This window comes from Mobula birostris, chromosome 7, assembly GCF_030028105.1.
Source record: "Mobula birostris isolate sMobBir1 chromosome 7, sMobBir1.hap1, whole genome shotgun sequence".
Taxonomy (NCBI): Eukaryota; Metazoa; Chordata; class Chondrichthyes; order Myliobatiformes; family Myliobatidae; genus Mobula; species Mobula birostris.
In genome coordinates, this window is record NC_092376.1 from 145,699,036 (window position 1) to 145,711,343 (window position 12,308).

Genomic DNA, 12,308 nt, shown 5'->3' on the forward strand with positions numbered 1-12,308 from the left:
AGTGCATCTGCTTCAGGAGTCTAGGGTTGGGTGCATAAAAAAATGAGGCCTGTCCAGTTTGGTGATATGACACTACTAGGAGTTCAATATTAGCTTGCGCAAGGGTATCAGCTTCAGCTCACTTAAACCTTCCAGGGAATTCAGAAGATTTTGTGGAGAAAGTACTGGTGGACTTTTTCCAGTGCTTTGAGATAGCTGCCACTGGTAGTTAGATGCACAAAGGAGGGCCATGGATCACTATATTGGCAAGGACTGTGTGCTCAGGGTCAAACACTGATATGGATGGAACACTGGTCAAAAAATTATCTCTGCTCTGCCAGACTGTTGGGTGCATGCCAATGACACAAAAAGCCTACAGTTATAAAATATTCATAGGAGGCTAGACTCAAATAGGCTGTGAATTTGAGTTTTGAACTACATACAAGACAGAGACATGGTTTTAAATATTCAAGGCATCAAACAGTGTAGCAATGAAGCACTGAGATAAAAGGTTAATTATAATCTTTTGTCTCAATCTTCTCAAAGGACCAAAAGGCCTACTGCGGCTTCTACTTAAAAAGCAAGCAAAGAAGTTCCAAAATCTAAGTGGAATTTAATAAGATTTTAAAAGTGCTTTAAAAGGGATAAGGGGGTGAGAAAGGGGAGGAAGAGTGGCATTACCGGTCAGGGATACTATTACAGCTACAGAAAGCATGGGTAATGTAGCAGGATCCTCTTTTGATTCAGTATGGGTGGAAGTCAGGAACAGGAAGGGAGCAGTTATTCTATTGGGAGTATTCTATAGGGCCCCTGGTAGCAGCAGAGATACAGAGGAGCAATTGGGAGGCAGATTTCGGAAAGGTGCAAAAATAACGGGGTTGTTATCAAGGGTGACTTTGACTTCCCTAATATTGATTGGCACCCGAGTAGTTCCAAGGGTTTGGATGGGGCAGAGTTTGTTAAGTGTGTCCAGGACGGATTTCTATCACAGTTATGTTGACAGGCCGACTAAGGGGAATACCATACTAGATCTTGTATTAGGTAACGAACCAGGTCAGGTCACAGATCTCTCAGTGGGTGAGCATCTGGGGAACAGTGACCACTGCTCCCTGGCCTTTAGCATTATCATGGAAAAGGATAGACTCAGGGAGGACAGGAAAATGTTTAATTGGGGAAGGGCAAATTATGAGGCTATAAGGCTAGAACTTGCTGGTGTGAATTGGGATGATGTTTTTGCAGGGAAATGTACTATGGACATGTGGTCCATGTTTAGAGATCTCTTTCAGGATGTTAGGGATAAATTTGTCCTGGTGAGGAAGATAAAGAATGGTAGGGTGAAGGAACCATGGGTGACAAGTGAGGTGGAAAATCTAGTTAGGTGGAAGAAGGCAGCATACATGAGGTTTAGGAAGCAAGGATCAGATGGGTCTATTGAGGAAAATAGGGTAGCAAGAAAGGAGCTTAAGAAGGGGCTGAGGAGAGCAAGAAGGGGGCATGAGAAGGCCGTGGCAAGTAGGGTAAAGGAAAACCCCAAGGGATTCTTCAATTATGTGAAGAACAAAAGGATGACAGGAGTGAAGGTAGGACCGATTAGTGATAAAGGTGGGAAGGTGTGCCTGGAGGCTGTGGAAGTGAGCGAGGTCCTCAATGAATACTTCTCTTTGGTATTCACCAATGAGAGGGAACTTGATGGTGGTGAGGACAACATGAGTGAAGTTGATGTTCTGGAGCACGTTGATAATAAGGCAGAGGAGGTGTTGGAGTTATTAAAATACATTAGGACGGATAAGTTCCCGGAGCCTGACAGAATATTCCCCAGGCTGCTCCACAAGGCGAGGGAAGAGATTGCTGAACCTCTGGTTAGGATCTTTATGTCCTCGTTGTCCACGGGAATCGCACTGGAGGACTGGAGGGAGGCAAATGTTGTTCCCTTGTTCAAAAAAGATAGTAGGGATAGTCCAGGTAATTACAGACCAGTGAGCCTTATGTCTGTTGTGGAAAAGCCGTTGGAAAAGATTCTTAGAGATAGGATCTATAGGCATTTAGAGAATCATGGTCTGATCAGGGACAGGCAGCATGGCTTTGTGAAGGGCAGATCGTGTCGAACAAGCCTGATAGAGTTCTTTAAGGAGGTGACCAGGCATATAGAAGAGGGTAGTGCAGTGGATATGATCTATATGGATTTTAGTAAGGCATTTGACAAGGTTCCACATGGTAGGCTTATTCAGAAAGTCAGAAGGCATGGGATCCAGGGAGGTTTGGCCAGGTGGATTAAGAATTGGCTTGCCTGCAGAAGGCAGAGGGTCGTGGTAGAGAGAGTACATTCGGATTGGAGGGTTGTGACTAGTGGTGTTCCACAAGGATCGGTTCTGGGACCCCCACTTTTTGTGATTTTTATTAACAACCTGGATGTGGGGGTAGAAAGGTGACTGGCAAGTTTGCAGACGACACAAAGGTTGGTGGTGTTGTAGATAGTGTAGAGGATTGTCAAAGATTGCAGAGAGACATTGATAGGATGCAGAAGTGGGCTGAGAAGTGGCAGATGGAGTTCAACCTGGAGAAGTGTGAGATGGTACACTTTGGAAAGACAAACTCCAAGGCAGAGTACAAAGTAAATGGCAGGATACTTGGTAGTGTGGAGGAGCAGAGGGATCTGGGAGTACATGTCTACAGATCCCTGAAAGTTGCCTCACAGGTAGATAGGGTAGTTAAGAAAGCTTATGGGGTTGCTAGCTTTCATAAGTCGAGGGATAGAGTTTAAGAGTAGCGATGTAATGATGCAGCTCTGTAAAACTCTGGTTAGGCCACACTTGGAGTACTGTGTCCAGTTCTGGTCGCCTCACTATAGGAAGGATGTGGAAGCATTGGAAAGGGTACAGAGGAGATTTACCAGGATGCCGCCTGGTTTAGAGAGTGTGCATTATGATCAGAGATTAAGGGAGCTCGGGCTTTACTCTTTGGAGAGAAGGAGGATGAAAGGAGACATGATAAAGGTGTACAAGATATTAAGAGGAATAGGTAGAGTGGATAGCCAGCGCCTCTTCCCCAGGGCACCACTGCTCAATACAAGAGGACATGGCTTTAAGGTAAGGGGTGGGAAGTTCAAGGGGGATATTAGAGGAAGGTTTTTTACTCAGAGAGTGGTTGGTGCGTGGAATGCACTGTGAGTCAGTGGTGGAGGCAGATATACTAGTGAAGTTTAAGAGACTACTAGACAGGTATATGGAGGAACTTAAGGCGGGGGGTTATATGGGAGGCAGGGTTTGAGGGTCGGCACAACATTGTGGGCCAAAGGGCCTGTACTGTGCTGTACTATTCTATGTTCTATGAAGCAACACTTAATTTTTTATTTCAAAAAATCCAAGTTCATTGTTGCTCCATCCTTACTTTGAAAATAAAAACTGGTATCTCCAGTATTCTATGTTAATAATGGAGAAATGAATGTCACCCACTGTAAGAGATGGTAGTCATTGGAAAAGAGGTGTGTTTGGGGGTAGGGCCAGACAGAGAAAAGATCTTAAGAGTTTATTTGCTCTCAGTTCACATCTTCCCCTCCTCCATTCAGTGTGACTTTCTATTAACACAAATTACTACACACATCCCAACCTGTCCTCTTCTGCCCCCTCACCATCACATTCCCATTCATTTCTTTTTCTTCAACTTCCCACCCCCCCCCCCCATTCCTATACTCAAACTCTTTCCTCCTATTCATCTCCCACACTCTCTGCCGCCAGGGTTCTGACTACACGGGGTTGACGTTGAATGGCAGCAGGCTTCACCTGAAATCCTGGAGTTCAAAACGCAGTGTAACTGAGGGGGTGGGTTAGAGGCCAAGTAATTGTAAGATATACAGAAAATTTGGTTCAACTGCAATTATGTCGGACATCCAGGCCCCCAATTGATGTCACATCCCATTGTTTGGGAGAATTTGCTGTTGTATACACATTACCAAAGAAGTCAAAAAACTTCTGGAAAAATAACAGTCACCAGATGTTGCAGAAATTATATTTTAAAAAGAACACCAATGAACTCACCAACAGATGCTACCGTGGCTGTTGCTGTAGTAAGCAGTGACTTCCCCCAATTTCCCCAGTAGCCCCAACTTCCTGCCTCCTGATCAGAGACGACTTTTGGCTGCAAAACAGGTAGACGGATACTTCATTTATGCCAAACGAAATGACAGTGTCACAGTAGCATTACAAGTGCGTAGATATACAAATATTAAAAAAGTAGTAAGAAAGAATTTAAAAAAGTTACCTCAATCAATCTAACAGAAGGGGGTCATCTGTTAGAGGTTGACTCATTATACAGCCTGATGACAAAGGGTAAGAATGAGCTCTTGAGAGTAGCACCATTGTGGTATAATGGCAATCAGATTTCTCACTTTGACATTCATCCTTTGGACAACAAAGCCAATTTTTTGTCAATACAATTAAGGCAGGGGTCCCTAACCTGGGGTCCACGGACTAACCCCTCAGTTAATAATAGGAGCTCCTGACATAAAAAAGGTTGGGAACTGCTGAAGTAAGGCAACATAGAAGCACTTAATAAAGGCTAAATAATTATGAGGAAAAGAATATCCAATATTGTTTACCTTGTCATCAATTCCTGGGGGTTGCTGTTCAGTTATCCCAGGAGTGGATGGCTTTGATTCTGGTCTTTTTCTTGTCATGCCGACTGACGTCTTTCCTTTACTTTCAATCATCTGAAGTTTATTTTCAGCAGACTCATTGTCCTTATTTTGAGCATTGTTTGTAGTGTTCTTCCCAAGTTCAGACTTGGATTGCTGCAACGTTACATCCTTTTTATGACTTTCTCCCATATCTGCTGCACCACTTAAACTTCCTTCTGAAACTGAAGAATCTTTATCCACTGGTACCCCAGGAGATCCCATTTCCTCCATCTTTGATGTGTCTGAAACTAAGCAAATTAATTGGCAATTGATAACACAAGATCGCCATGGTTACACAGCAACTATATGAAACATTTACAAGTACATGATTCCCCGAAAGTGGACAAACTGGTAGACAGGGTGGTGAAGGCGGCTTTTGACTGGCCTTTATCAGTCAGGGGTGAATCAAAAAAAAAGTTGGGAGGTCATGGTCTGATTTTACAGGATACTGGTGAGGCCGTGCTTGGAAAATTCTGTTCAGTTTTGGTCACCCTGCCAGTAAAGATGCCAGTAAACTGGAAAACATGCAGAAAAGATTTTTAAGGATGTTGCCAGGACACGACGGACTGAGTTTTTGGGGAGGCGGGAGAGGCTAGAATTTTATTCCATGAAGTGTAGGAGATTGAGAGGCGATCTTATAGAAATGTATAGAATCATGATGAGCATAGATAAGGTTAGTGCATTCGATCTTTGTCCCAGGGTTAGGAAATCAAGAACTGGAGGGCATAAATTGAGAGAAGAAAAATTTAACAGCAACTGAGGAGCAACTCTTTTTTTTGTTATATATTGTTTACACACAGAGGAGGTATGTACATATATGGAATGAGCTGCCAGGGGAAGTGGTTGAGGTAGGTAGAACAACTTCTAAAGGACAGTGGGACAGGTAGATTGGAAAGGTTTAGAAGGTTATGGGACGAACACTGACAAATGGGACTAATTAGGAAGGAACATCTTGATTGGCATGGACCAGTCAGGCCAAGGGCCACTTTCCATGCTGTAGGACTCTCTGAACTCTATCAACACAGGAAATGGCTGTATGGCTCCAGTAAGATCAATCTTCAGTGTCTTAATTAGTAATACTGGTCTATCCACTTCACCCTTGCTTTCTTCAGTGCCCCAAAATCTATCAATTTTGTTTTGTAATATACTCATTGATTGTCCACAACCCTCTGGAATGGAGAAATCTAAATGATTCACAAGCCTAGAGTGAAGTAAGATTGCTTGAGTTCTGGATTGTAGATCAGGGAAGCTTTCTCTCAAACTGTTAAGGTGAAAAATAAGATAACCTCATTCTTCTAAATTGCAGCAAACATGCCCATATGACTAGACCTCTTCTCATAAAACTAACTTCGTCCAAAGAATCAACTGAACAAACACCACCCCTCCTCCAAACGTACCATTTTTAGCCATGACTCTAGTACATTTCTATAGATGTATGGTGTTAAGTATTGTAACTCTAAAATGAATCAAAAGAAAAACAACGGAGCCTGAGAGATGTGTGTAAAGTGTTTTTATTTAAAGCAAGCTGCGCACTTATGACCTGGTGGCGTGATGACATATGCCATTCACATACTTTTACATATCACCCTCAATGCATTATATAAACAAAGCATGCTTAATCAAGCAATATATTTACAATATTACTGAAATATTAAAGGACACTCCCCCCACTTAGCTAAACTCCAACTCAATATAGAAAGCACTCACCTCAAATATGTAACAAATTGCTCTCTAGTTATACACACACACAACTACTATAAAATCTAAAATTTACTATCCAGGCCTAAACATTTAATCACTGTGGTGGATTACTCACTCTTGCAGGATAATATATTTCTTGACAAGGAGGGATGGATCACTCTGTTTGGCAGGTGAGACTTGTGGCTGTGAAACAATCTCAGGTTCTGGGGCCTCCTCTGTGGTGGTTGTAAAAGTTGACTCTGGGACCGCAGGGAGTGGTTCTGACAGTTCTGGATACCTTACTTCTTTCTTCCGCAAGATTATCTTGGCATTATCTGGACATGTTGGCATCCCCAACACTGCAAGGCAAGTCGCTCAATCTGCTGGACTGACGAAGGGTCTCGGCCTGAAACGTCAACTGTACCTCTTCCTAGAGATGCTGCCTGGCCTGCTGCATTCACCAGCAACTTTGATATGTGTTGCTTGAATTTCCAGCATCTGCAGAATTCCTGTTGTTTGCGTTTAAAGCCCACGCTTTCATTTTGACCACGCCTACATGACCAGCATGTAGCTCCTCTAACACTTTAGCTCTCAGCTTGGATGGTACAACAACTTTCAATTCCCACATAAGGCAATCCCAGTCAAGGCAGGTTCATTTTGGTGCTGGTAAAAACAATGAAACTGGAGTTTCTGTTCCACATTCCAGCCACGTAGACCTGAGACTGTGTGGGGCCTTTTCTGGTTTCCCTTTGGATAATCTCTGCCATAACAGGGAAATTTTGATTTGCATTAAGGTGAATATGTCAAGAGGAGTGTAGTATTTTTTAAATTTTTCAGGTATTTCCTTTTCCAAGGATAAATCCATCAGCATCTCCATTATTAGTTCTCCTCTTGAATTCAATCTTGTTATGGTGAGTTCAGGGGGAGGAGCATAGTAACCAGGTTTGGCAGAACCTGTTATAGTAATGGGCAAATCCTACAAAAGGACCGCAACAGTGACACATCCTTTGCCCTCGGGGCATGGACCAATGCTTGAATTTTCTGTTTTTATATTTTACGCCTTGCATAGTCAAGGAAAGCATTCTGTGCTTTATTTCTAAACCACTTAACAAACTTGTCCTCTAAAAATTTGTGGACATACGAGCATAGAACAGTACAACACAGCAACAGGCCTTTTGGCCCACAATGTTGTGCAAGACCAATTCACGTGGCTAAATGAACTAATCTTTACTGCCTACACAATGCCCATATCCTTCCATACTCCTCACATTCATGGTTTACCGAAACAACTCCTAAGAGCCTTTCATATGCCTGCCTCTACCACCCCCCCAAGACAGCACATTCTAGGCACTCAGCACTCTGTAAAAACGTGCCCCTCACATCTCCTTTGAAATCACTACCTCTCACCTTAAATGCATGCTCTAAGGTTATCCTGATCCTACACCACATTCAATATCTGCCTGACTCTGGATATACCTATACTTCTCTATATCCTGTATAAAGTATACCTCTATGTCTTGTACACAAGAAACAGGACAAATCCAACCCAGCCAATTACTGCCCTATCAGCCTACTCTCAATCATCAGCAAAGTAAAGGAAGGGATCATCAAGAGTGCTATCACGCAGCACCTACTCGGCAATAACCCGCTTACAGATGCCCAGTCAGCGACCGATCTCATCACCTCCTTGGTCCAAACATAGGCCAAAGAGCTAAATACCAGAGGTGAGGCGAGAGTGATAGCCCTTGACATCAAGGCAGCATTTGACCGAGTACGGCATCAAGGTGCCCTAGCTAAAATGTAGTCAATGGGAATTCGAGGGGAAAAACCCTCCGTTGGTGGGAATCACACCTGACACAAAGGAAGATGGTTGTGGCGGTTGGAGGTCAATTTTCTCATCCTCAGGACATCACTGCAGGAGTTCCTCAGGGAAGTGTCTGAGGAGCAACCATCTTCAGTTGCTTCATCAATGACCTTCCTTCCGTCAAAAGGTCAGAGGTGGGGATGTTCTTAGATAATTGCACAATGTTCTGCACCATTCGTGACTCCTCAGGTTGTGAAGCAGTTCATAGCCAAATGCAGCTGGACCTGGACAATATCCAGGCTTGGGCTGACAAGTGGCAAGTCACATTCGAGCCACACAATGACTATCTCCACCAAGAGAGACTCGAACCATCATCCCTTGACATTCAGTGGCACCACCATCACTGAATCCTGGGGGTTACCATTGACAGCAAACTGAACTGGTCTAGCCATATAAACACTGTGTCTACCAGAACAGGTCAAAGGCTAGGAATCCTGTGGTGTAACTCACATCCTGACTCCCCAAAGCCTGTCCACCATCTACAAGGCTCAGGTCAGGAGTGTAATGGAATACTCGCTACTCACCTGGATGAGTGCAGCTCCATAAGTATTCAAGAAGCTTGACACCATCCAGTACAAGGCAGCCCACTTGATTGGTACCCCTTCCACAAGCATCCAATCCCTCCACCATTGACGAACAGTTGTAGCAGTGTGTACTATCTACAAGATGCACTGCAACAACACACCAAAGTTCCTAAGGCAGCACCTTCCAGACCCACGACGACTACCATCTAGAAGGACGAGAACAGCAGATACCTGGGAACACCAGCACTTGGAAATCCCCCTCCAAGTCACCCACCATTCTGACTTGGAAACATATTGCCGGTCCTTCATTGTCGCTGGGTCAGAATCATGGAATTCCCTCCCTAACGGCACGGCGGGTGTACTTACACATCAGGGACAGCAGTAGTTCAAGAAGGCAGCTCATCACCACCTTCTCAAGGGCAACTGGGGATGGGCAATAAATGCTGGCTTAGATGGTGACACCCACATCTGGTAAATGAATAAAAAAAACTCCTCCATATAAGTTATAACACCAATCTTTGAAATGGCAGAGAGTTGAACAGGTACTTTGGATCTGTCTTCACTAGGGAAGACACAAACAATCTCCCAGATGTAACAGTGGCCAAAGGACCTAGGGTAATGGATGAACTGAAGGAAATTTATACTAGGCAGGAAATGGTGTTGGATAGGCTGTTGGGTCTGAAGGCCAATAAGTCCCCAGGACCTGATGGTCTGCATCCCAGGGTACTTAAGGAGGTGGCTTTAGAAATTGTGGACGCATTGGTAATCATTTTCTAATGTTCTATAGATTCAGGATCAGTTCCTGTGGATTGGAGGGTGGCTAATGTTGTCCCTCTCTTCAAGAAGGGAGGAAGAGAGAAAACAGGGAATTATAGACTGGTTAGCCTGACATCAGTCATGGGAAAGATGCTGGAGTCAATTATAAAAGATAAAATTACAACACATCTGGATAGCAGTAACAGGATTGGTCCGAGTCAGCGTGGATTTACGAAGGGGAAATCGTGCTTGACTAATCTTCTGGAATTTTTTGAGGATGTAACTATGAAAATGGACAAGGGAGCGCCAGCGGATGTAGTGTACCTGGACTTTCAGAAAGCGTTTGATAAAGTCCCACATAGGAGATTAGGGCACATGGTATTGGGGGCAGACTACTGACATGGATTGAAAATTGGCTGGCTGACAGAAGACAAAGAGTAGTCATTAACAGGTCCCTTTGAGAATGGCAGGCGGTGACCAGTGGGGCACCGCAGGGTTCAGTGCTGGGACCGCAGCTGTTTACAACATATATTAATGATTTAGATGAGGGAATTAAAAGTAACATTAGCAAATTTGCCGATGACACAAAGCTGGGTGGCAGTGTGAAATGTGAGGAGGATGTTATGAGAATACAGGGTGACTTGGACAGGCTGGGTGAGCAGGCAGATGCATGGCAGATGCAGTTTAATGTGGATAAATGTGAGGTTATCCACTTTGGTGGTAAGAATGGGAAGGCAGATTATTATCTAAATGGAGTCAAGTTAGGAAAAGGGGAAGCACAATGAGATCTAGGTGTTCTTGTACATCAGTCACTGAAAGCAAGCATGCAAGTACAGCAGGCAGTGAAGAAAGCTAATGGCATGCTGGCCTTCATAACAAGGGGAATTGAGTATAAGAGCAAAGAGGTCCTTCTGCAGCTGTACCTGCACCTGCTGCACCTGGTGAGACCACACCTGGAGTACTGTGTGCAGTTTTGGTCTCCAAATTTGAGGAAGGACATTCTTGCTATTGAGGGAGTGCAGCGAAGGTTCATAAGGTTAATTCCCAGGATGGCGGGACTGTCATATGTCGAAAGATTGGAGCGACTCAGCTTGTATACTCTGGAATTTAGAAGGCTGAGAGGGGATCTTATTGAAACATAAAAGATTATTAAGGGATTGGACACGTTGGAGGCAGGAAGTATGATCCTGCTGATGGGTGAGTCCAGAACCAGAGGCCACCGTTTAAGAATTAGGGGTAGGCCATTTAGAATGGAGTTGAGGAAAAACTTTTTCACCCAGAGAGTGGTGGATATATGGAATGCTCTGCCCCAGAAGGCTGTGGAGGCCAAGTCTCTGGATACTTTCAAAAAAGAGATGGATAGAGCTCTTAAAGATAGTGGAATCAAAGGTTATGGGGATAAGGCAGGAACTGGATACTGATAGTGGATGATCAGCCATGATCACAGTGAATGGCGGTGCTGGCTCAAAGGGCCAAATGGCCTACTCCTGCACCTATTGTCTATTGTCTACTATATCAAATACTACCTTCTTCAATCCTCCTTGCTAAATCCTGAAAAAATTTAATCAATTTTGTCAGAAGTGGTCTTTCTTCAGAAAGCCATATTGATTATCCCAGATTCTAACTGGTTTAAATAGTTGCTTAAAAGGAACCCCAATAACTTAACAACTAAATTTAAATTTACTGACCTGTAAAGAAGTAGTAAAATACAGGGAATATTTATGACAAGGAGGAGTCCAAGACAGATTGGTCAGATAGCATCTGTGGAGAGAGAAAACAGAGCTAGTTCGTAGTGTTGCTAGAAAATGGGAAAGGCCAGATATCTGAAATCATTGAATTTAACGCAGTGTCACAAATGTCCTATTTTGTTTAGGGCTTAGTTTTGATTTTCAAAGATGCAAAAATTCCTTAATACTTTATCTTTTACTTCTTGAATATTTCAATATTTACTCAGCTTATATATTTTACGTAATTCCTAGCTATCTGCTGCAGTTTCTGACATAAACTTTGTTTTACCCAAACTTGTCATCAGAAATCTTTTAAATTTGAAAAAGGATCTAGTGCTCTTCAGGTGTATATGATGAATAAACTCTTCTTGTCTTCAACCCAGATCCTGGTATCAATTGTATATTTATATTTTACACTTTCTTAAAACTCCTAAGTTGTTTTCATAAGCTCATTCAAGTTACAAAATTAAAATGTTTCATTCTTCTGTCCATAGACCCAGAAGATTACAAAACTCATCATAATGCACATTAATTTTTTTCATCCTTTTTGGCAATGATGCTAAATCCATCCATAAAATGTCAACAAAATATACGTTTTGATGGTTAGCAAGATGTATTATCATAAAATATATTACCCAAACTTTAAAACTTTCTCACTGTCCAGAATGTAATAATGTCGTTAAAAAAAGCTAAGCCCAAATGTTAACACATTAGAAAGACTCACAAGACAAAGGAAACTGCAAATAAAAACAGAACGCTGGAAGAACTTGGGGGGGGGGTCAAGCAGCAGATGCGGAAACAAAAAGTATAAAAGTCCACTTACACTTTTCCCCCCCGTAGATGCTACTTGACCCGCTGAGATCTTCCACCTTTCCAGTCAGACAACTCATATTCTAGTGCTCAGCTGAAAAATACACCAATTATTCTCTATTTATGTGATCATGAGTTCCGAACTTCCCGACAGACGGGCTTCAAAGGCAGTGTAAACACTAGTTACACTGAAAGTGAACGGGACCGTGAAAGGTGCAGCAGAAATGGAAGCTCCCCACCTCCCCTTATGCATCGGGTCAAAGCCCCTCACTGCAATCCCACTCGCCGCCTCCTAA

General features: G+C 43.1%; 1 protein-coding gene across 5 annotated transcripts in view; it reads right to left on the reverse strand.

Moving 5' to 3' along the window:
- Positions 1-12,308, reverse strand: part of LOC140200483 (protein FAM114A2-like) — a 31,113-nt gene that overhangs the window by 18,633 nt on the left and 172 nt on the right. For 2 of the 5 annotated variants that reach the window (XM_072263872.1, XM_072263871.1), the window contains exons 2-5: positions 12,026-12,106; positions 11,164-11,236; positions 4,574-4,899; positions 4,014-4,113 (exon numbers count right to left, since the gene is read on the reverse strand). In XM_072263872.1, coding sequence (XP_072119973.1) covers positions 4,014-4,113; positions 4,574-4,882 — 409 coding nt within the window. In that variant the 5' untranslated portion in view covers positions 4,883-4,899; positions 11,164-11,236; positions 12,026-12,106. Of the gene's footprint in view, positions 1-4,013; positions 4,114-4,573; positions 4,900-11,163; positions 11,237-12,025; positions 12,296-12,308 lie in introns of those variants that run through there. The other 3 variants (XM_072263874.1, XM_072263873.1, XM_072263875.1) reach the window with 2 other exon arrangements.